At 37.7% G+C, this 25,635-nt stretch overlaps 1 protein-coding gene across 3 annotated transcripts in view; it reads left to right on the top strand.

Moving 5' to 3' along the window:
* ITPR2 (inositol 1,4,5-trisphosphate receptor type 2) overlaps nt 1-25,635 on the top strand; it is a 465,227-nt gene that overhangs the window by 342,817 nt on the left and 96,775 nt on the right. For all 3 annotated transcript variants that reach the window (XM_070494990.1, XM_070494989.1, XM_070494991.1), the window contains 2 exons: nt 18,603-18,710; nt 23,271-23,463. In XM_070494990.1, the coding sequence (XP_070351091.1) occupies nt 18,603-18,710; nt 23,271-23,463 (301 nt within the window). The remainder of the gene's footprint in view (nt 1-18,602; nt 18,711-23,270; nt 23,464-25,635) is intronic.

The following is a 25,635-nucleotide window of genomic DNA, read 5'->3' as shown; positions in this document are numbered from 1 at the left end:
CGTGATGAGCTTGCTCAGCCTTTGTGTTTTGTGGCTGTTGGTGTATTTTGAGTTTCAGAATTATTTACAGAGGCACGGAAAAGTGGCAGACCACTGTGACAAAATAATGCTAGAAGATAACCTCTTGAACTAAAAAAGTGAACTTTCAGAAAGGGAAATAGTTATATCCTCGGCCAGACTAAAAAAGTTCCCCTTCTATGTCATAACCAAGTAGTTATGTGAAATTATACAGTAGGGGAAAGTTCTGGAAAGTCCCTTGTTGGGATTTACGTTATCAGTGAAATAAGATCAATTGTAGGGATATGAAATTGTTTGGTTCAAAAGATCTCTTCTAGAAACCTATCTATGTTATCTATCTATCTATCTATCTGTCTATCTATCTATCTATCTTATCTATCTATCTGTCTATCTTTTTATCAGCTGTATGAGACCTGCAAATTATTTGCAAGTTTGTGTTAATTTTATAAGGGATTTGCAAACTTTTTGAAAAGGGCCACATAGTAAATATTTTAGGCTTTTCAGTTTATACCATCTGTGTTGCAAATACTCCACTCTGCCATTCTAGTGTAAAAACAGCCACAGACAATATGTAAACAAATGAGCATGCCTGTGTTAAAATGAAACTTTATCTTGAAAAACAGGTAGCCTGTCCGATTTGACCCACATGCCATAATTTGCCAAACCTGCTTTGGATGATTTTTATAATCTTCACAGTCAGAAAGTTTCCCGTGTTCCACATTTGAAATAACCCTATGAGGAACAATTGATAAGTCATTTATTTTTAAATATTTTTTATTTAATGTTTAATTGACTTTGTATATGGGTGTAACACGCACATACGTACACACAAACAGAGACATATGCTTAGAGTTTCTGACTGGATAAAAGAGAACACACTGGAGGTTCTTTCTTTCCATTGCTGTGATTCTGTGATTTCAGTATTCTGTGAACAGTGGAAGCCTGATCATAAATGAAAATTGATTAACTGAGTGACAGGGCAGGCATATGTTCATTCATTAGATTAGAGAATGAAAGAATCAAGTATGAAATAGGAGTATGAATGAGTCAAGTAGAGTAAAAGCAGAAGGGTGGGATGTGAAGGCAGAAGTAATTGGAATGAGATAGCTCTAGGGGTCGAGGTCAGAGGGCAAACTAAAGACATAGCTAGGGGAAAGGGTAGTTTGCTGCTTACATCTGATACTCAACTTGGGAAACCATTAGATATTAAAGTTGAGGTCAAAGCAGTGGTTCTCAAATTGTAGTGTGCATCAAATACCTGGACCCCATTCCCAGAGGTTGACTGAATAGGTCTGGGGTAGAGCCCCAAATTGCTTTTTACTGTACATCCTGGATATTTTTATTCAAGTTGTCCACAGGCCACGGTTTCAAAAAAGCTACTCCAGACTTTTGCCCTCCTCAGCTTCCTTCCCTAATTGTCTGAGGGCCTGATCGCCTGACCCAGATACAGCCTCTTCTCATTTGCTTCCCTTCCTTCTCCTTTTGTGCTTTCTACCTTCCTGCCATCAAGCTAATCTGATTACCACGTAATTTTCATTTATGTTAGCCTCCTCTTTTCAGAAATTAAATGAATTAATATCTGCTGTTTATCAACAGGAAAATATCTTTTAAAAAATAGCTCACACCAAAACAAACAAAACGAAAACTGCCACTGTCTCCTCCCTGAGTATGTATTCCTTGGCTCCAAATGGCAGTGTGAAAATCCTGAGCCTCTCACTGCTTATATGTAAAGTCCCTAATGACCAAACAAGAAGAGAAGACCAGAATGGCTGGGGCACAAAGCAGAGATGGCCAGAGATGAGGCCAAGCAAGTAGGCAGAGTCAGATCAGAAGGGCATGTAGATCTTGCCAAGGGTTTTGGCCTTTATCCCAGGAGCAATGAGAAGCCATCACCATAACCTAAGTCCAAGTACCACTTCATCTCTAGCTGATTTCATGACTGGGAATAGCATGAGGAGCGTAGGAAGGATGTGAGGGTCTTTTATAACTCCCAGGCATAGAGCTAGTGGTGGGGAGGTGATGGTGCATTTCACAAGACTGGAGATAGAGAAGGCTTGGGGGTGGAATAAGGAGAGAAGCTTGGTTCTAGATCTTTGGTATTTGAGGAACTTATGGGACAGTGAGTTGGAGATATCTAACATGCAGTTGATTAGATGTCCTTGCTTCTCAGAAAAGAGAGCCAGCCTTGGAACATGGATATACGGAGACTTTAGTATATAGATGGTATTCAAAATGGCGGATGTAGATGAGACTTCCCAGAAAAAGCAGTTGGAATGAGAGGAACAAAAGATCAAGAAAGGAACCCTGAATAATATCATACTTTAAAGGAAGGAAGGAGGCAAAACCTATAGAAATGGGTTGAGAATGAGAGGTCTGAGGCAATGGGTCATGAAAATGAGATAGAGACTCACCAAAAAGAATGAGACCATCCAAAGAATTCAATAAATAAGGTGCAGTCATAAACCCAACTCCAGGATATGGGACTTAGCAGATCACCAACAGTCTTACCAAGAGCAATCCATATTGAGTGGGGGGGACCCAAAACGGACAGCAGTGAAGAGAGAAGGCTGTGGGATTACTACCTGAAAAATAGATACACTCTAAAAAGCACATTAGAGTCAGAGAAGCAATAATTCAGAGGATCTCAGCCTAAGTATCCTGTTCTGATCCTTATCTTAAGCAGAATGAAAGAGAAATGTCAGTTCTAAAACTTAAACAGGAGGGAGAATGAGATAAACACTGGTGGCATTACAACTCACATTGTCTCGCTGTCGTCTGAGCAACTTTACACCCTCAATACAGTACAATTGCTCTTCAGAAGAAGTTGTGTTGCATTGTATGTGTGTTTTATTTTAAATGCCCATCTCCAAGCTTTTCTAAGGCTCCTCATATTTACATTTGCTTTGCTTTTAGCTCAGTGGCATTACCTAAAAGCCATACCAGTTAAGGGCTACTAGGAAATACTCACAGGTTCCAGTCTGCAAGGCAGATCTTTATCTGCCAGGTGAGGGATTTGTTTTAGCTTGTACCCACTCGGCGTGGAGCTTTACGGTTCTCGTCTAGTAAGGCATGCCATGGGATCACAGCCACGGTGCTAATTAAATGTCAGTGGGTTTGGGAGCTGCAGCGAGGCCTTCACGCTCAGACTGCTGAGACAGAAGCAGGAAGGAGAGGCTCATCAACTTCCCTGAAGCTTGTTAGGGTAGGGTAGGGTAGGGCTCGAATTCAGACAGCTCCAGGGTTCACCTCCTAAATGGATGCTGCAAGAGGGCCCACAAATGAGCTCCAAAAGGAATAAACAAACATATGTCTATCTAGTTTTAACAGAAAACAATTTCTTTGGAGAGTTTTCCTTGAAATTGTTCCCCTCCATCACCCCCTGTTTTATTGACTGTAACACTGATTCTAGAAGTGCCTCATGTTTAACTTGTGTTTAAAGTTGATCACTCCCACATGTTGAACCTTGCCACAAACTAAGGCAGAGGTTTTCCAAAGTAATAAATTAAACACATGTATCAAGAAAAGATCACTGCTTTGGGTGTGGGGGTGGTGACAGGCAGCCCCTCCTAGCTTTTCCTGAGGGCCCTGACATTCTCCTTTCTTATGTGTTGCAATCTGGGTTTACTGTGGCACAGGGAAACTCAATCTTGAGAGCATCAACTGCTTCTCCCTCAAATTTCTCTGAGTTCTGTTTCTCAGTGAGTGGCACGATTCTCTAACCAGTTTTCAAACTAGAGAGCTGGCATTCGTCTGGATATTTCTACCTCCCCGCCAAGACAGCATGTTCCATCCATTCTACCCTCTACAGACCTCTCAGATCTTTTCTCTCTTCTTGCCAGTTTCCTCCCTCTGCCATCATTTCTTGCCCGGACAACTGGAGCAGCCTCCTGTCTCTGCCTCCAGTCAATCCACTTTTCAATCCACTCTCCACAGGGAAGTCAAAGGGATTATTCTAAAATGCCAACTGGTTGTGTCTGTCTCACTAAACTTTCAGTAGCTTCCCATAGAACAGAGTATGTCCTCACTAACATGGCTCAGAAGAACTTTGATGATCATGCGCCTGATTACTCTTCTTTTTTCCTATTATTTTGGCTCAGATTTATTAAGTGCTTACTTTGTCTCAGGTGTTGTGTCTCATCTAGTCATCACAATAACTCTCTGAGACAAATAGTAATAAAGTATTGTTACTAACCTCATTTTGCAGAAGAAAGTGAAGCTTAATGAAGCTAAGTAGCTTGCCCAAGTAGGATAGAAGGGATTTGAACCCAGGTCTGTCCAGAGCCCATGATGCTAACTACTATACAATCCTACTTTCTACCCGTCTCTGTCACCATCCCTCTTATACTAAACGTTCCAGAATCTGCTCTCATCCTTCACTACCACCTGATCCAAAACTGCCACTGTCTCTCACCTGGATTATTGTCATAGGTGTCTACTTATTCTCCCTTCTTCCGTTTACCTGTACCTCCCTTAGTGTCTTCACTAACATACTAGCTGCATAGAACCCTTAAAAACCTAATGAAGATTATGTCACCTCTCTGCTCAAAGCCTTCTAATACTTCCAGTTTCTGAGCAAAAGTCAAGTTTTGGCATTGGCTTAAAAGCCTCCCAGTATGACCTGGCCCCTCTACCCAGCTCTCTGGCCTTCCTTCTTACCTGGTCAAGCCACACTGGTCTCATGGCCATGCTTTGAAGCCAGTAAACACCATCTTGCTTTGTGCCTTTGAACTTGCTGTTTCTTCTGCTTCTTAAGTTTCTGTTAAAATGGTCTATTTGACTTAAAATGGCAGTCTCCGTCCCCCTAGTGTTCATTACTCCCATCCTCTGCTTTGTTTTCTTCTTAACACCTTCCTATTTTGATAGATGATGTATTTATTTGTTCATGTCTCCCTCTACCACCAGAAAGTCAACTCCGTAAAGGCAAGAGCTTCATCTGTTTTGTTCACTTTTATAACCCTAATGACTAGAAAATTTCTGGGCACATACCAGGGGGTCATTAAGTATTTTAGAATGAACATACAAGGCATACGTTAATCATTGTGTTTAGCTCATGATTGCTTAAGTTATAAGGAGAATTTTTTTATTGTATTGGATTGGGGTAAGTGGGTCTTTTACATTATGTTAAAATTGCATATAACGTGCTTTGTGGATCTCTCATTATTCATTTATGGATAATTTATGACCTCATCATATAATACCAAAGAAGCTTCTAATGCAGGAAATAACTTTGCCTAAAGTATCTAGATGTTTGTGTTCAATACCTGTATCCTTAAATGTCTTCTCTACCAGTTAGCTATATATTTTTTTAAGAAAGAAGAACAGTTTTTCTAGATGAGTTGGTCTCCAAATTTTCTTTCCTCCCTTCCTCTCTCTTTTTTGCATACCCTCCCTATGTCTTTTCATTTGCAACCTGGGGAATTTAACTTCTGAATGACTAGGTAACATTTAAAAGGGGGTTGGATGTCACAGAATGAACAAGTAACAAAATACATGTTTGAAATTCTTTGTCTCTTTTCAGTTTGATTCAACTGATCTGAATCCTTCCTTAGAGTTGAAATTCACCTTGTCACCTCATTTCCTCCTTTATTAGGTTTGTCTTTGAAATACAGAAGTTCACTTGAGCAATAATTCTCTCACTTTTGAGAACCACTCTATCTAACAAAAGCTGACCTTTTTTTAAGCAGCTGTTGATTAGACAGTTAAACATAGAGACAGCAGTAGCATGATATTTCTCAGTCTGATGTAACTCAGAAATAGAAAGCTGCAGAAACCTGAGGTTGAAATGCTTTCAAGCAATTGAAGCTTAAAGTTCCTGAAAATTGTCTCGTAGTGCTTCTTCTCAATTCCTCATATTCCACCCCCGATTTTACATCTGGCTAATTTGCACACTTCAGATTGGATTCCTGAGCACCCTGGCAGTGTGAGAACTGTTGTAGAACTCATCATTATAATTCCAAGCCTTTAATTAACCCACTTTAAAGTGGTTTTGTCAAGACTATGAGCAACAGAAAAGCAATTGACTCATTCTTAGAATAGGTATATCATATTGGAGAGGAGAAGAGTCATATTGTGCTCCTTACTAAGCCTGGTTGGTTCAGGAACATAAGGAGCAGTAGGAGCACAGATCCTTCAGTAGTTCTAATTCTTTTTGATATACTCTTGTAGGTATTATTGTTATTTCGTGGCTAGGTAGATTAGATATAAAAAGGTCAAGTGATTAGTGCGTGTTCTCCTGAAAGGTTAGTGGCAGAACCAGAGATAGTCCCTCAGTCGGTTAATAAGCCCACTTGCTCCAACAGTTACTCTGAGAGCAAGGGCTGTCTAAGTTTCCCCAGTCAACCACAAGACCTATATTAATATGATCAAAAGCCTCAAAAAAATGGCTTTCTTCACCTCTTGGTAGTTGCCTTAGAAAAAAAAAAGACTCACTAGAGACAGTGAAAGAATCAGAATGCTTTGAAGAGATAAGCGATGCTGTAATTCCTAACTTCCTTATATTGTAAGTATATGACTGATTGCTGTATTCCAGAAATAGGGATTAAATCGTCTTTCACATTTACAAATTGTAATTCAACATTTTCTAAAAATCAGTGTCTTTTGGAAAATTAAGCACATTTACCATTAAAATTTGAACAAGCAAAAATGCTCTACGCCGTCTATCCATCCATCCATTCCATAAATATTTATTAAGGAGGTTTTCTGTGCTGGCCACTGTTCTAGATGCATGACACACAACAGTGAACAAAACAAAATTCCTGTCTTCCCAGGACTTCAGTTCTAAGTGAGGGAGATACACTAAATCAAATAAATAATAATTCACGCTCACATATCATTATTTTAATTATCGCGGAGAAGAATCCTTCTGTTCTGCTAGTGTTACCCAAATCACATTTGAAAAATCGCTAGGGAGGAGACATGATGGTAAATAGTGAGCAAATTTATTTCTAGATGCTTGAGGAAGCTACTAAAGTAGTATTATCCTCTCATCTCTGGGTCTGCAGAAATACATTACTTCTTTTATGGGAATAGTGAGACCTAGAAATTTCAAAGACTTGTGTTTATTTATATCAAAAAGAAATAATGTCTGAAGAAATGTCTGTCTTTCGTCAGTTCTACAGAACAAAAGCAGAGACTCCAAGTGTACATCATTTTAGGGTTTCCTAAAGATCAGCTGCTGCCTTCTTTTTCTTATTAATGTTCACCTGCCTTTTGGATAACCCCACTAAACATGTAGAATTAGCGTCTTTCTTGCTTCTCATTCTGAAATATCTTATTTGTTTTGAATAGGACACTGCAACAATGATTAATATAGAGTATTTTTGTGAAATGCTGATTTCAGATAAGATGGCCTACTTACATACAATTTATTTTCATGTAGTTTTAGTCATTCAGAAAATATTGATATATATTCTTACATTGGTATCCAAAGCAATTAAGCATTATATTTCATTAAATTTTGCATGAAAAAATGTAAAATGACAGATATTTCCCCTTAAAATGATAAATTCTTAATAATAGTAATATACATAGCTTCTGAAGTATTGAAGTGGTGGAAAGTATGACCTGTTTTAGTTGAAAAAATAGAACTAAAGAGTAAATTTGACTTAAATAATTGTAGGGAAAGAGCTTGTTTTAGAAGGTAATGTTGTTTATCTACCTTTTCATGAAAATAAACTTATAAACTAATTTTATAAACTAATATATTTATTATATATTATAATTATATAAACCTCCTTATAAACTAGTTGTTTTACTTGAATGGGATTTTAGTACAGAAATCTAACATCCATTGCCAATCTTCTTTTTTTTTGCTTGAGGAAGATTAGCCCTGAGCTAACATCTGTGCCAGTCTTCCCCTATTTTGTACGTGGGACACCGCCACAGCATGGCTGATGAGTGGAGTGGGTCCTGGCCCAGGATCTGAACCTGCAAACCTGGGCCACCAAAGTGGAGCACACAGATCTGTAACCACTTGGCCACAGGGCCAGCCCCCCAGAAATCTTTTTAAAAGAGCAAAGTGAGCTGAGAAATTGGAAGCTCTGAGTGATAAATGAGCAGTTTTTAAAAATTAAATGGAATACTTTTGTAGGTTTGATCCCAATTTCAGTTTTTTTGAAAAAATTTATTCAGTAACTTATTTGCTGTTATTAAGAGTATCTAAATGTTTACATTCTCCTCGTAGGTTTTTGAAGGGAAAAACTCTTCTAAAAACAGTTGCTTCTTTTATGTTTAATTTTAGATTAAAAAAAAAAGTGGATTTCCTGTCAAGAATCTAAATTGGTCCTGGTGATAAAATCTATTAGGACAACGGTTCTCAAATGTCACCAGAATTGAAATCACCTGGAGGGCTTGTTAAGCCAGCTTCCTGGGCTGCACCCAGCCCCCTCAGAGTTTCTGATTCTGAAAGTCCTTCTGAAGGTCAAGATGGGGCCCAAGAATTTGCATTTCTAGTGAGTGATGCTGATGTAGCTGGCCCAGGAGCCACATTTTGAGAACCATTCTATTAGGCTGAATTTAAGCAATCATTAGGAAATCTAGATTCTTTATCACATCACTTTGTCATACTTTATGTCAAAGTCATAGTACAAGGGTAACTTACTACCTTAATCGTTTAAAAATGCCTTGATTCTTGTGGGCCATTTACTTTGGTTTTTTCCGCTCCTACTTTGCCCTGCTTCAAGGGTTGAGCTACCAAACATTTATTTATTATAACCACTAAAGGTCTTTTATTGATTTTACTGTAATTTCAGACAGGCCCTAATGAATAGGAGTCCAGGTCATCTGAAAATTGAGGTTTTTTGGTTTTTAATTTTAGTGAATTTCTTGTCATTTTGCACATACCTTTGTCTTAGTTTGGCCATTGTTATAAATGGAAATACTAGACTGATGTATAAAACCATAGAGGATTTATTTTAGATATTAGATAAGTAAAACATGTTTTTTAAACTCCTTGGATAAAGACACTATGGTGTAGGGTACTGCTGGCATTCTAGGGTCCCTCCTTCAGACCTGCAGGGAGAGAGAAGGGACTAGTCCCTTACTTCCCTATGGTTGTGTGTATGTGGTAGGGATGAGAGAAAACAGACTTGAGATTTCGTGCTTTCCTTTGGGCCTGTGGTCCTTTGGGCTGGTGGTCCACGGGTCCTCCACAGCTGCCTCGCAAGGTGCACAAGAGTTCTTGCCTTCTCTTTCCCACGTTTGCTAAAGCGTTTTCCTCAGAATGAAGGTCCTTCTATTCTCTTTCCTGTCAATTGCCACACTTTCTTCTTGGCCATGCTTTCTTTGGGGGTTTCTCTTTGGATTCTCAAGAGCCTATTTTGGAAGTCCAGAAAAATGGACATCATTTCTTTCTCTTTCCATTCTGGTTACAATCCAAATTCTGCTCGAGACAATATGGACAACTGTGTTTGACAAGGGAACAAGGAAGTCTAGGAAAGAGAAAAAAGAACAAGAATTCACATTTTAGGAAAAACTGAGATTTGTTACTTTTTCCATTGCGCTGTTTGGTGGAGAATCAGTACTTTCATCTGCTTCCCATAGCCTATCTATAATACCCTTCCCCATTTCTTCTCCTCCATCTCACCCCTCCCCCCAACTCTCTGATGTTCTCATCCCTCTCCTGTGGGAAACAGCACCATTTCCTCCTTGAGAAAAGAGCCCTTCACTATGTAACCTCAGACTTCAGCTGGATATTACTGGAGGTTTCCTGCAGCCTGGATTCTGCTGACTGAAGTGGAGATGATGTGCTTCTCTCTACTAGAAACGCCTGGAGCTGATTTCCTTCTAAAGTGTCGAAGTGCAAACACTCCTTGCCACAGTGAATATTTTCTTGCTGAGACCACACAGTTCAGTCTCATGTGAGAAAGCCTTTTCTTCTTCTTAACATGACTTTGACCCTACTCCTGACAGAGTAATAATTCTGGCATCAATATTCCAGAGGAACAGTTATTTCTTCTTTTGTTATTTTCTTTATAAAGGACCTCACAGTACTGAGAGTAGCTCTGGACAGATGGCATCATTCCCAAGTGGATTCTCTCTAAGCCCAAATTCCTTCCTTAATAGAAGGGGAAGAATGGGTAAGAGGATCTCAGTTTATCTTGCCACAATTAAGAGAAAGATTCCTTTCTGGTTTGTATTTATATTAGCTCCTGCTGTAGATGGAATGTTTGCATCCCTCCTAAGTGTGTATGTTGAATCCTAACACCCAATGTGATGGTGTTTGGAGGTGGGGCCTTTGGGAGCTGATAGGTCATGATGGTGGAGCTCTCATAGGATTAGTGCCCTCGTGAAAGAGGTCTGAGAGAGATCCCGTGCCCCTTCCTCCAATGAGGTTATAGTGAGAAGACATCCGTCTATGAGCAAGCGAGCTCTTCCCAGACACCAAATCTGCTGATGCCTTCATCTTGGATTTCCCAGCCTCCAGAAATATGAGAAGTAAATGTTTTGTGATTTATAAGCCACCCAGCCTGTGATATTTTTTGTTATAGCAGCCTGAACAGACTAAGACAGCTTCCTAGGGCTACCATCATAAATTACCGCAAACCTAATAGCCTAAAACAGCAGACGTTTCTTCTCTCATAGTTCTGGGGGCTAGAAGTCATAAATCAAGGTGTTGGAGAGGCCATTCTCTCTCTGAAGGCTCTGGGATAGGATCTTTCCCTGCCTCTCCTTATCATCTGGTGGTTGCCAGCAATCCTTGATGTTCCTCGGCTTGCATCACTCCAATCTCTCTTGTCATCATATGGCGTTCTCCCTGTGTGTATGTGTCTGTGTCCAAACTTCCCTCTTCTTTAAGGACACTAGCCATTGGATTAGGGCCCACCTAATCCAGTATGACCTCATCTTGATTACATCTGCAAAAACCCTATTTCTGAATAAGGTCATGTTCACAGATACTGGAAGTTAGGACTTGAACTTATCTTTTTAGGGAGAACAATTCAACCCTCAACAGTATTCTGTATTCAGACTCTTCATATGGGCATTTAGTATGGCTCCAAATTCTAGTCCTATCTCTCACTACCCATCCTCCATGACTTTGTCAAAGCAGATCCCTCTCTCTTCACAGAATGGCTTCCTCATGCCATCCTCTCCTCTTTCTACCTACAGACTTTTTATCCATCCTTTAAAACCTTTATCAGATGGATTTCTTACATGATTCCTTTTCCAACTGGTTGGCTTTACATGATTTCTTTTTTAGTTAGTTGGTTTCTAGTTTGGTTGGCTACCAACCAAATGTGAGTCTGTGTATCTCTGCCTTTATTTTCGCTCATATTAATTGCATTTCTATAATTGTTTTAATTCCTCCAACTGGAAAGTAGGTTATTTAAAAGAAGAAAATAAGTCTTAGTTATCCCTATATAATCCCACAATAGTTTTATGCTAGTATATTGTAAGCATGTTAGAATAGGTAAAATCTTAGTTAACACCCTTTTCTGCTGATTTCTCTCTGCTTCAAACAGGAAGAATGTTTGGTGTAAAAGCATTATACAATTATTAACCTAAACAGATAAGGCAGTTATTCTGACTCCAGGCTCCAGTTCACTTTGTGATCTTTGGAAAGCCAGTTGCTGTGTCATTTTTACCAATTAATAAAAGTGGAGCTCACCTGAAAAAATTCACAGCTAAGAAGTATCAAAGAATAATTATTTTTGAGTACCATTCAAGTGCAATTGCTTGACTTTTTACTCTGTCCTTACTTAGACCCAAACGGAAATGAACATTAAAATCCTAATGATAAGAAAATAAATGTGAAATGGTTTAATAAGGGATGCTACTAAAAATGAAAAGCCTACGTCTGTCATCTTTACTCCCAAATCTTGGATTTAAAAAACTGCACAATGTTAGTCAAAGACCCTGCTACAGATTATATGTGTTTATGTATATGGTTTGTACTTATGAGTGTGTGTATGTATTTTATCTATATATACATAGACACATTTTAATCCTATTTACTATTGAATATGTATTTAACTAAATTACAAATATGTCTCAATTAGTAGTGAGGTGTGTGATTTTCCTTTTTTCTTTTCAGCACATAATGAAAGAATCGTTAGCCCTTCTTGGCATTCTTTCCCTGTGCAAGATATGTCTTCATTATTTTATAAAGCTAATTATCCACCAAGGCTTTTGATTCCTTCCTCACTAGTATATATGCATATATCTGCTTATGTATTACATTGCATTTTGTTTTAAAACTTTAATACTATGATTGATCATAAATTATCTCAGAGCTAGTGTTTCTATTTGTAATAATGAGCCAATAAGTGTTCTTTATTGGTAAAATTCTTTTGGCACCACTTACTAAGTAGGTATGACAAATGTAGGCACCATGTCCACACCATATATAAAACAATTGCTGCTACTACCTAATAAAGATTGTTGTGGAATATAAGCATTCCTAGGACCCAAAGCTTTCCTGCCTATGACATTATTCCCTTTTAGCATTCAGTTATGTTGCCCATGTTCAGACGCTCATTGTTGCTAATATTGATTGTTGGTTGCTTTTTCAGACCGTGTTGTGTAGCGACATCAGCTAATTTCAAGTACTATTGGGAGGGTCTCTGTCAAGTAAAGTTGGATATCATAAGACGGCCGTCCTTCAATGTCTTCATTAGTTGTTTTTCAGTTTTTAATTAGGATTTAAATTAGATATCTTACTGTGATGGCTCTCCTCAAATGTGCTATTCTTGTCCAGAACTTACCAAGTGATTTCACCTTTGGTTTCCAAAACATGTAATAGGAATGATACTGTTCTCTTTTGGATTCTTGGGTGGTTTTTCTTTATTTATGTCATATTAAAGGGTACATGCAGAGACTAGTAGACAACATGTGGCTAGAGAGCCCATCACTAAGAAAAAACTGATGTCTTTAGTTGGCAGTGTGGCCATTCTACATATTCTTAATGGAATTACATATATAGTGGACTAAATCTTTTTTTTTTCCTCTTTCCAGTATCTTTATTTATTTATTTTAAGACAGACATGAATATTTTAGCAGTTATTGGTTCGCTTACTCTTAAAAGGAACCGTTCAATCAGAACTCTTTCAAGAGAGTTGGATTAACTACAGAACAAGGAAGAGAAGGATATTCTCCCCTTTGAGCTGTTAACATATTTCATATAACAAAGGCCACTGAAGTGAATCTATTGCTTCCAGAACCATTGTTCTAGGAGCTTAGCACCTCCTCTTAGTTCTCATTCAGCCTAGGGGACTAAATCTTTAAAAACTGTTGGGCCTATGTTAATTGGTCCATGAGAATTTGTACTATGCTTTTAGAAAACTGTAAATTTGGATCAAGAGAGCTCTATATTGATACCAGTCATTTTCACGCATTTCAAGAATCGTTAAGATACTCTTTACTTCTTTTATATTTTGTCTGTATAATAGGGATGCTATCCTCGCTTCACAGGGTTCAATTCAACATTTATTGAGTCACCAGTCTCTCTCCAAATAGTTTATAATATAGCAGAAGGGATATAAGTACATGAATAACTAGGAAACAAGAAACAATATCGAAATATTTTATTTCTGCAAACACTGGGAATTCTACCATCATCTGATATCTAATCTGATTTTTTTAACCTTTCTCTTTTATTGAGGAAACAGAGAGATAACTCACTGAGATTTGAGAGTCCTTGCCCACTTAAGTGCATAGTAAACATCATTAATTAACCCATTTCACCATGGATTCCGCAAATATTTATTGAATCTATTTGATGTACTAGGTTCTGTTTTTGGCTCTGAGAATAACTTACTCAGAGATGAGTAAGACCAGGCCCTTTTCCATGAGGATGTCACAGCCCACTGGAGAGAAACAATAGATACTAAGAGATGATATAAGAAATTTTACTATTTAGATATATACGGGGCACTGTTTGAGCACAGAACAAGAGAGAGCAAATGAAGGGACCTTGGTTACAAAGAATATAAAAGATATCCAGGTAGAAAAAATGGTGCAATTATTTCTATTTTGTTTTTATTTTTTTAATTATGTATTTCAAATTTTCCAAGTATGTATAGATTACTTATATAACCATGAATGCAAATATTGTTTTAAATGTTTGAACATGTAAAGAGTGGCCTAGGCATTTAATTTTTTTTAAGTGTCTTTAGAGTGCCACTTGTCTACAATAAAACAAGACAAATCTAAAATCATCTCATTGAGACCATAGGAAAGAGGGAAGTTCTGATATGTTTCTATTAAGCAGGATATACTAAATGAAAATTATTTGTATAGATTTATATATTAATTACGTTAAATAAAATAGCATTATTGGTTTCTTAAAATTTAGTAGTTTTTGACACTATGAAGTGACTATAAAGAATTAGAAGTTTTAAAATAAATTTATAAGGAATTTTTTAATTAATGTCTCACCTTTGAAAGCTATCCTTTATTTAAGATTTAAAGAATTCCAATATTTACATTCAATAGATTAAAGAAATACGTATTGAGTATCTACTGTGTGCCAGACACCGTTCTAAGCCTTGGCAATCTAGCAGTGAACAAAACAGATGAAAATCTGTATCCTCTAAGAACATTAGCTTACTCTCTTATGGGAAGAAATAGTTAATAAACAGATCAATTATAAAATATGGTGTGTCAGATCATAGTATGTGCTATGGAAACAAACAAGCAGAAAATGAGGTTAGATGTGTTAGGGGAGGTGGGTGAGTTGATCTTTTAAAGGGTGCTTATTGATAAGACAGTATTTGAAAGAAGTCCTGAAGTAGGTGAGGAAGCAAGTCACACAGGTATGTAGAGGCAGAGAACCCAGGCGAAGGGAGTAGGAACGGCGAAAGCCCTGAGGTGGAAACATGCTTCTCAGGTTGAAGGAACAGTCAGGAGCCCAGTGTGGCTGTGACTGCAGGGAGGGTCCTGGGAGAGGAGTTCAGAAAGGTAGCGGGGCCAGATTCTGGAGTCCTTATTGACCATGGTGAAGACTGGCTCTAACTCTAAATGAGATGGCAGCCATCGGAGAGTTTTGAGCAGAAAAGAGGCATGATCTGACCAAAAGGATGACTCTGGCTCCTGTGTTACGTCTAGACTCTGGAAAACAAGGGTGGAGCAGGGAGGCCAGTTAAAGTCTATCCCGGTATTTCAGGTCAGAGAAGATGGTGGCTTGGACCAGGGTGATGGTGGAGGTGTGAGGAGCAATTAGCTGATGACATGTGGGCACACCTAAAACCTGGTCATTCCTAATCACTGCTCCTTGCACTCTGTCAATCAGCTCCATTTCAAGTATCTTACTCTGACTAGCCCTTCCTAACTAGCTCTTCCTTGTAACACCTCAACTCCAACACTTATTTTTTACCACATTAGAAGCTACAATTCATTGATCCTACCACCTTTTCATTGTCCTTTGTGGCTTCATTTCCTTCCTTATTCACTTTAGTTTCCATGGTTCTATTTAAATTCCTTGCACAGACCCTTAATTTCCACCTCTCTCTTTTTTGTGTGTCATTCAACTCATCCAGCAAAACCACAAATCTCATTAATTACATCTCTCTGCCTTTTTCATGCCCGGATCCAGACAGCTGAACATTGCTGAAGAAAAATATACAAACATGCTTAGTGGCCTCACTTTGACCATGACAGAAAGAGGACCCATAGGGCTTCCTGACACTCCTGTGACATTTTCCAAGTCCATTCACTTTCCCTAGTTGACTGTTTCATATCTTCTCTTCCTCAAATTTCCAATACCTCCTCTCTCATCCTCCTTGTTAGCTTCCTACTCTGCCGAGAAAATAAAAGTAATTAGAGAAGAACTTCTCCGTATTGCCACCATCAAAACTGCCCGCCCTCCTGAACCTGTGCTCGTATTCCCTGCTGTCACAATGGGTGAATTTGTTTCTAAGGCAAACCTGTCCGCTGACACATACTAGATCATTCCATTCTCACCTAATCAGGACTTTGCTCTAGCAAATATTTCATCTCTCTCAACATGATATTAGGATTCCCATCTTTAAAAACCCTCCCCTGGGGCCAGCCCGGTGGTGCAAGGGTTAAGTTTGCATGTTCTGCTTCAGCAGCCTGGGGTTCACCGGTTCGGATCCTGGGTGCAGACCTACACAACGCACATCAAGCCATGCTGTGGTAGGCATCCCACATATAAAGTAGAGGAAGATGGGCATGGATGTTAGCTCAGGGCCAGTCTTCCTCAGCAAGAATAGAGGCGGATTGGTGGCAGATGTTAGCTCAGGGCTAATCTTCCTCAAAAAAAAAAAAAAAAGAAAAATTAAAAACAGAATCCCAAACCCTCCCTTTTACCCTATCCCTATTTCTTGGCTCCCCCTTACAGCAATACTCATCAAGAGTTGCCTATACTCATTGCTTAGACTTGTTCTCCTCCCATTCTTATATAAACTCACTACAATTAGGCTTTGTTGTCCACCACTGCCTGAAACTGCTGCTTTTAAGGTTACCAGTGACTTCCACATTGCTGAACCCAGTGACCCAGTCCTCATTTGACTGTCAGCAACATTTGACGCAGATGATCACTCCCTCCATCCTGAAGTTCTTTCTTCCTTTGGTTGCTAGGATACCTGGTCTCACTGGTTTTGTCCTACCTCCCTGGTCCAACTTTCTCAGTCTTCTTTGCTGATGCCTCTCATCTTCCTAAACCCTATTGGAATTCATTGAATCTCTTTTTTCCGTCTAAGCTCAAAAGGTGATCTCACTAAAGCTCATGGTTTTAAATATCAGCCATATACTGACAGTCCCTAAATGTTTAGCTCTAGCCCCCGCCTCTACCCAGAACTCCTGACAAACATATTCAACAGCCTGCTCGTCATCTCCTTTTGGGTGATATCTAAAGCTTCAAGTGTCCAAAACCAAAAAGTCCTTATTTTCTCCCCCTAAATGTGCTGCTTCTGCATTTTTTCTTGAGTAAATGCCATTTTTAAACTTTCAGGTGCTCAGGTCAATAATTCTGGAGTCAACCCTAACTTCTCTGTTTTTCTCGTGTCTCGGATCCAATCTGTAAACAAATCATGCCAATTTTACCTTCAAGAACCAGCCACTTCTTAAAACATATGCTGAAGTGTCTAAAAGATTACAATAATTTTATCCTTTGAAACATGTTTAAAGATTTAGAAACAGCTACAAGATACAACAAGTTTCATGACTACAATTTGTAATAAAAATCTGTAAAATTCACATTTAGTCAAAAATAAAATGTAAATATAAAACGGAAATGGCTTTTTTGAGTGATTTATATTTATTTTTTGAGCAAAAGCCAGTTCTAAAATCATAGTTTCGAAAATGATTCCCTCTAGAGCAGCATCACTGGAATGAATATTTAATTTACCAAATTATCACTGCCAAAGATAATGCTTATTTGGTTTTATAGGTTCTGGATTATTGTTTAAAATTATCTCCATTCTTTATAATCACAATTTGAATTAACATCTCTCGAATAGTACAAAGACTTACTTATTGCTCGTAATGTTGATAAGAATCCTGACTCTGGAACCTACTGCTTGAGTTCAGTACTGGCTCTGTCATTTTCTAGCTATGTTATCATGAACAAATCCTTTAAATGTTCTGTGCCTCAGTTTCCCTAACTGTAAAATGAGGATAATAAGAATGCGTAACCCAGGATTTCTTAGTAGGATCAAATGAGATCATGTACGTAAGTGTTTAGGATAGTACCTGGCACAGAGTAAGAGACGGGAGCTGTGCTAGCAGTAAGAGGATTATATGGAGATTCTTTGTTACCAGAAGCCCTGGGGGAACTTAAGGCATAAATAGAATATCTGAAAGGTTAAAGACATTACAAAGTTTCGGGAATTAAGACAACCATAAAAGAAACATTGAAGGCAATATATATTAGTTATCTACAAAGTGAGAGAACTAGCCAACAAATGCCATCGACATTCAAATGAGAGAGAAAGATTCCTTTTACTAACAGCAGTTTAAGATAATTTTGGTGAAATTTTTGTTTTTTAAATGCCCAGTTTCAGTTACAATAAAACTGAGATCTGTACCCATAAAGCGTCCATTTTGACATATGAATATGGAGAAGTATAAGACTTTAATACAAACTGCTAATGTAGAGCTTTGATTAGATGCCATAAAAGAAACTCTTTTGAAATGCAGATACCTATTTATGTGCATATAAGAAGCTACCATTTATATTGATACCGCTACCCACTGAACTATCACATTGTTGATCAAGTTGTTTTATATGCACGTGCAGTTTAAATTTACATAGGGAATATCAATTATATGTCACTGGGGGCTTTTCTTCTTCCTGGTGTAATTATACATTTGTTGAATATATAAATTTAATCCACAAATATTAATTTGAGCATCTACTCTGGACTCAGTCTTCAGTCCATGAGAGACTCCATCTTCTCATGCTAAGAACATATAGATTGCCAAATAACAATGTCAGATTGACGTAGTAATAGCTGATCCTTGTGATTGCATTATTTATGCCTTTGAAATAGACATGCTTTTCTGCAATGTAATTAATTGTGTTAACTTGAGAACTGTGAAGCTGTGTGTAAGAGTGGACTAAGTAATTTCAAAGTTTGTCTCCAATAAAGGAGAAAAAAAGACTCAAAATCTTTTTTCCCCTCCAGCTGGCCCGCCACAACAAACTATTACAGCAGATGCTCAAACCAGGATCCGATCCAGATGATGGAGATGAAGCCTTAAAGTATTATGCCAACCACACTGCACAGATTGAGGTAACCATCTCTTATTTCTTGAAAGAGACCAACTGTGAAAAGATATGTTTACTTTCTATATCAGACCATTTTCATAATCATTTCCTAGAACAATGAAGCAGAATAGAGTGATATAAACTATAAAAGTATATACTAAAAGATGAGATATGAGGAGTAATCTATAAGAAATTGAGATGCACATCTTTGAAAGTTGTCTTGATTTTGGACCAGAACTATATGTAAATTTTCTTTTGTAATTAATAAGATTAGTTTTGTTTGGGTCATGAAAACAATCAGTGCAGAGCAGTGGGGTTTTAGAGAAAGGATTATTATAATAGAAGCTATCATTCAAGAAAAGGTTTCTTTTTAAAAATTATGTAGAAGGCTTATTAAAGAGATCTCTGTGTAAGCAAGTATTCAAAAGTGTAGGAAACATGGAAGGCACTAATAAAGTTTTCATATCGATATCATAAACTTAGAATAGAGTTATTAAGTTTCCATTTTCAGTTTGCAACAATTGACCCCACCCACCGTCATAAATGAGACGTTATTAATAGCTGGTGGCAGTTCAAGAAGTGTAGGTCAATATGGACTTACGTGTTCTGAAATCCACCTGGCTGTCATTTACTAGCTATGGTATCATTTTGATACTGGTTGGCAGAGCTAATCAGGCAGGAGTGAGCAGAGCAGTCGATGCTTGTCGTCTGTAATTTACATTCATACATTCATTCACTTTGGCAGATATTTTTTAGTTTTTAAGAAAGTGCACGATGGGCATCACTGCTGTTAACTCTCAAGATGCGTAATTACTGTATCTTATTGTTTACTATTGCCAAACCTTTGGAATAATGAGCATGATTACCTTGTGTCACAAAATGGATTCCTTGCTCACGTTTATAAACGTTAGTAGTACTGCGGCTTTGGTAGGAGACTTGACCTCGTGGAACCTGTCAACTGGACCAACAGGAAAAATATTGCTTACTACAAGTGCCTAGGAACTGGGAGGCTGGCAAAGTCAGGAAGCTGCAGAAATCTGATGCAAATAGATCATCAAACCACGAAGGTTCTGAGGAAGGTCCCAGAAGCCAAAGTACAAAGCTCGGTGATTAGAAGAGATCAGATATAGGAGGTAGAGTGAGTAAGCCAGAGTTAGGGGTTGGGTTAATAACTGTGTGTGAGAGATGGGGGCTGTTGTGGAAGTTGGACTTTTACTGGTTTTCCAGCAGTGAGGAAGGATGTAGCTGTAAATATATAAATTCAATAAATGGTCGCTGAGCATTTATTCGCTACTAATTACATACACATATAGAAGATAATTCTATATAGTAAGTGTATAAATCAAGGGCCAAGGAAATGTAGAAAAAACAGTAATTAACTGTGCCGGGGGAATTTCAGGATAGATTTCACAGAGAAGGTTGCCATAAAGAATATATTGAAGATTGGATAGAAGTTTCTCTCTACTGAAGATTGGGTATGGGGGCCGGCCCCATGGCCGAGTGGTTAAGTTCGTGTGCTCCACTTCGGCAGCCCAGGGTTTTGCCGGTTTGAATCCTGGGCGCAGACATGGCACCCCTCATCAGGCCATGCTGAGGCAGCATCCCACATGCCATAACCAGAAGGACCTACAACTAGAATATACAACTACATACCAGGGGGCTTTGGGAAAAAAAAGAGGAAGAAAAGAAGATTGGCAACAGATGTTAGCTCACCTGCCAATCTTTAAAAGAAGGAAAAAAAAGGTTGGGCATAGGATTTCAGGTAGAAGTAAATGAAAGGAAGGGATGAAGGAACAGAGTAGGGGGATGGCTTTTTTCAAAAATTTACTGTAGTTGCTATCTGGAGAAAGGTTTGGAAAAGGGATTGAGTTAAGGATTGCAGGTTGATCAGATAGGAAGATATGATATAAAAGAATATAAAAGGTTAGAGATTGTGGTATTGAAGATGACAATCTAGAATGGAGGAAAATATACATGCATATATCGTATATACATATATCTATATATATGTGTATGTGTGTATATATATAGGGCTCAATGCTTGATGTACGTAGGCTGAGGGAAATGGTGTGGAGAAAGGTGCTCCCTAGGCTTCTTTTGAATAAATGGATAGAAATTGGAGTTACACAAGGGTATCCTAGCTTTGGAGTTAAAAGGCAGGGGAGGATCATTTGTTGATTCTTAGATAAATTGGATTTGAGGTGACTTTGAGGCATCCACAATGCAAGATATAAAATTCCAGGATTTAAAGGAGTGGTCTGAACTGATGATCTAAATTCTTCACTTTGACCAATCCTCATGCTCAAAGACCAACTCATGAGACCCACTCAGAGAGGCCTCCCCTCCTTCCTTCAGGCATTAATTAATTTCATCCCACTATGTTCCCACGGCAGTTTGATCATTCTGTTAAATATATCACATTGGATTATTGTTAGCTTCTTATAGGTCACTTTTCCCCTACCTGAGGCAAGAACTGGTCTCAGTCATCTTTGTATTTCCAAACCTGAACCCTGTGACTGGAACATAACCACAAAAATACCTAATGGTGAAAATAATAGTGTGTTCATAATTTGTAGACTCAAAGACCCTAGGAAATAGGAAGGACCTAGTGGGTGACCTGGGGTCTATCCAGTTGTCTAAGGATTTGCTCTCTAATGATCCTGCTTCTGTTTTAAATTCTTCCTGTGATAGAGGTCTCACTACTTCCGGAGGACATGATCTAATTTGGAGCATCTCTAATAATTAGAAAGTTTTTTTTTAATAAAGAGGGCACACTAGCCCACTGTAATGTTTACCCACTTTTCAGAGCATTGCTCCCCTGTCAACATGTTCCCCTGTCAACATGATAGCTTGGCTGTAACATTTGGAGAACCATCATGATTAATAAACTGCAAGCTTTCGTAGATTGGGGTTCGTGTTGTTTTTTCACTTTGAATTCCCCAGGGTTTCTTGCCTAAGGACTGAATAAGCATTTGGTGAATAAATACCTTGAAAAAATTATCCATCTTTGGCTTTTTAGAGTTAACACGTTCCCATTTCCTTCAGTAATCCATCCAGTTTGTCAATGCCCCTTGTAAAATAGGACAAGCAGAATCATACATGACATTTCATAAAGAGACTGAGTACTTTGGCTTATAATAATCAAGATACTATTTCTGAAATGCACCTTGAGATTTTTTTTAAATGCTTGGTGCTGTAGGATAAAGTAAACCTTATTTTTATCCACATAGTTTCCTACCATATACCAAATAGGTTCAATTCTTCTTTCATACAATTGGGTTTTTTAAGCTTTGTTCAGAAATTTTTATGTACCATTACTGAATTTCATCTTGTTTTATGATAGTGTTCTAGCATGTAATTTACATATATAACATATCATTTAAGATAGCTTCAGTTACAAGTATCAAAATGGCAGACTGGGAATTATTTAAGCAATAAAAATATTTGATTATTTCATATAATGGGAAGTGTGGAGGTACGAGTAGTTCTATCATTGATTCAATGACTCAATGATGTCTTCACACATTCAGACCTTTCCTTAATAAGTTCTTTATTATGCTGGTGATATCCCACCTCATGGTTGCAAAATGGCTACCAAAGTTTCAAGCACCATGCCTTACACAACCTTTTGTTCAAAGTAAGAAGAAAGAAAATACAGGCAAAGAGGAACTTTTGTGTTGTGTATTTGGTTTGTTGTTATTATTTTGTTTGTCTTATGCAGCTCTCTGCCTTTTTAGGAAGCAGAATCTTTCCTGGAAGGCCCCTCCCCTCAAGGAAATTTCTCCTTATGCCTCATTTTCCAGAACTAGGTCACATGCTTACCACTATACTAGTCAATGGCAAAGGGAAATAGAATGACTCTTCTGGCTTCATCAATCCTGATTCGTTCTTGAGGGTTGGGCAGAGTATATAAACGTGAACCTTGAGGTTGAGTCTACACATCCTTGTTACATAGTGAAGCTGTATGAAAATATTCAGCCTGTTTTTTTGTCTAAAGTTAAACTGTCATAAATACCAAATAAGAGAAGTTCAAAATAATGAATATTTACATCTGAGTATATGCTTAAATGGATATTAGACCTACAAAAACAGGTGAAGGAGAAAACACGTTAATGATACAGGGCACCTTTCTGTGTGGAACTTAGGGCTCATCACGTTGAGTGTATCATTTGTTTCTCAGCAGCCCTTTTTAGGAAGAAGAGGCTAAGATCAAGATAGAAATATACCAAGTGCTGTGTTTAAGGTTACTTAGCCCATCACTTGCTAATTAAGACATTCTTAGTTCTCTGATGTACTTTATGAAAATAAACAGGAGTGGCAAAAGTTTAATGCTAACGCAGAAAGAATAAAGAGTTTGGTGTTTGTTATTTTTAACAAAGTATAGTATTGAAGATACATTAGTCAATTTATTTGAAGAGAAAAATGTGAAATAGTATGGTAAAGGACTATTTTAGATACTTCAAGTTGGCATATTTTTTCATAACTGAATTCATCAAATATCATTAATAAATTTGTGCTACAGACAAAAAATAGTCTTAGAGTGAGGTGTCCAAAGGCTAAAACAAGTGCAAATTAATGTTTTCAGATTGTTCGGCACGATAGGACCATGGAACAAATAGTTTTTCCCGTCCCCAATATATGTGAATATCTTACACGAGAATCCAAGTTCCGTGTGTTCAATACAACTGAACGGGATGAACAAGGAAGTAAAGTGAATGACTTTTTCCAGCAAACAGAGGATCTTTACAATGAAATGAAGTGGCAGAAGAAAATCAGGAGTAAGTACAATCAACTAAAATGCTTAGTTTTGAGCATAATGATAGATAAATTGGTACTTTGGGATGCATGGCAGCATTCATTTAAATTGGTTTTTAATTTCTTGCCATCTGATGTTTCTGAAATCACTTATAGGCTTAAGAATGTGAGCTCAGTCTACAACTGGAGCCAAGACACCTGCAGCTGAATGAAAACAGAAAACTCTGAGTAATTAGATCATGTTTTAGTGCTGATCCTATAATGTTATAAATATTATGAAATACAAGGTTGAAGCTGTCTGTTTCAACTGTTGAACAGCTGCAGGTTTGAAGTCCGTGAATAGGCCCTGACTGGCCTTAACAGTCCTTGAATGGGATGGGGAGACGTTGGCACCGGCGTGTTCATCCTCTGTTGTCTTATAATCTGATGATTGAGTGGATTGTTTAATGTTTTTCTGAAAGTTGGTCTTTCTTTCAACATATCTTTACCTCACCAACTCAGACTAAAATTTTGTGACGCTTGTATTCAAACAGAGCAATGTTACAGTGAAAGTTACAGTTAAAAATTAGTGTAATGTAATTTCCATTACTTATGTTTCAGGACTCAAGTCCATTTGGAAATATTGAATTTTAAAATCGAAATTTTTTAAAGTTTAAAATAAATTTCACTTTATTTTCCCAGATAAGGAATATCATGAGTTTTTAACAAAAATTCGTATGGGGAAATTCTTGGTTAGATCTTTTCTGTCTTTTGGGAAAATTTTCCGGATAAGCAGGCATACATTCTCAATACCTCTATTCAACAGTTTTTATCATTCTAATTTTCGAGGAACTTTAATGAGTGTGGTTCATGAATTTGAATGGAGCTTGAGAAACACCATCTTCAGATATAAGATTATGGCAAGCATTTTCAGGCTTTCTTAGCAGAATCTTGGAGAAAAATAAAGAAATTACTCTCCTTTAGCATTTTACCATGTAGAACCTTATGGAATTCAGAGAAAATTTTGGGTTTCCAAAATACATCTGAAAACTCAACGATTTTATTTGGGACATTTGAAAATCATACATTTTCTCCTTTACAAAAAAAGCAAATTAGATAATGAACTAGTGCTTGTGGGGTCTGTTATTTTGGATAAATATTTTGTCATTTATCAAAAAAACAAATCTTAAAATAGTTTTCAGTGTACATTTTACTTTTAAAATTTGGAAGCAACTTATTATGAGGTTATAAACAGAATCCAGTTCATTTGGTGGATTTATAAGTGAGAATTTGTAATCACAAATCTATGCGTCAACATCTTCTAATTTTAAAAATGAGGATGTCAGGGGGCCAGCCCCGTAGCTGAGTGGTTAAGTTCATGCACTCTGCTTTGGTGGCATAGGGTTTCGCCAGTTCAAATTCTGGGTGTAGACATGGCACCGCTCATCCAGCCATGCTGAGGCGGCATTCAACATGCCACAACTAGAAGGACCCACGACTAAGAATATCCAGCTGTGTACTGGGAGGCTTTGGGGAGAAAAATGAAAAATAAAATCTTTAAAAAAAATGAGGAGTTCTAATTCAGGAATGATGGAGATGCAGATGTTTACAGTTTATGGTGCGTTAGTCAACTAAATGCCATCGCTTATGAGAGCCTATTCTTGTGTTGGAATGCTGCATTCTAAGAGAAGGAAAACAAGATGTACTGAAGGGAAGTGCAATTTATAAGTAAGCAGCAGACCCCAGATTGGAATGCACAGAAGATATTTTGAAAAGTGTGTACTTTCTATGTGAAAATCACTGTGGCTTTCCTCCTCAATTAACCCCAATAATTTAAACTCGATTTTATTACATTAAGAGTTAGAGAACGGACAAGACCTGAAGAAGTCATGTGGGTGCCCAGAGCAGGCTAATAAATTTGACTCCCTTTCAAACTTATATGCTTTAACATATCTGTTTCGTTATTTACGAGAGGTGGAAAGAAATTATTTTTGATTGATGTAAACTATATTCAGTAGATGCATTGTGTCATTCATTTCTGATGACAGACACAGAATCCCTTTTCTGAAAATATTCAGCAAAGCCTTCCCCACTTATTGGTAGTTCTTATTGTATCTTTTATTTTCTTCTGCTGTTGCAGATTCAACAAGTTCTTAGAAAGGATTAAGGTTTAAAACTTCGATAATATAAATCACTAGTTGCTAGTAAGCAGTACT

Source organism: Equus asinus, chromosome 22 (genome assembly GCF_041296235.1).
Source record: "Equus asinus isolate D_3611 breed Donkey chromosome 22, EquAss-T2T_v2, whole genome shotgun sequence".
NCBI classification, from domain to species: Eukaryota; Metazoa; Chordata; class Mammalia; order Perissodactyla; family Equidae; genus Equus; species Equus asinus.
This window is presented reverse-complemented; position numbering and strand designations above follow the sequence as displayed.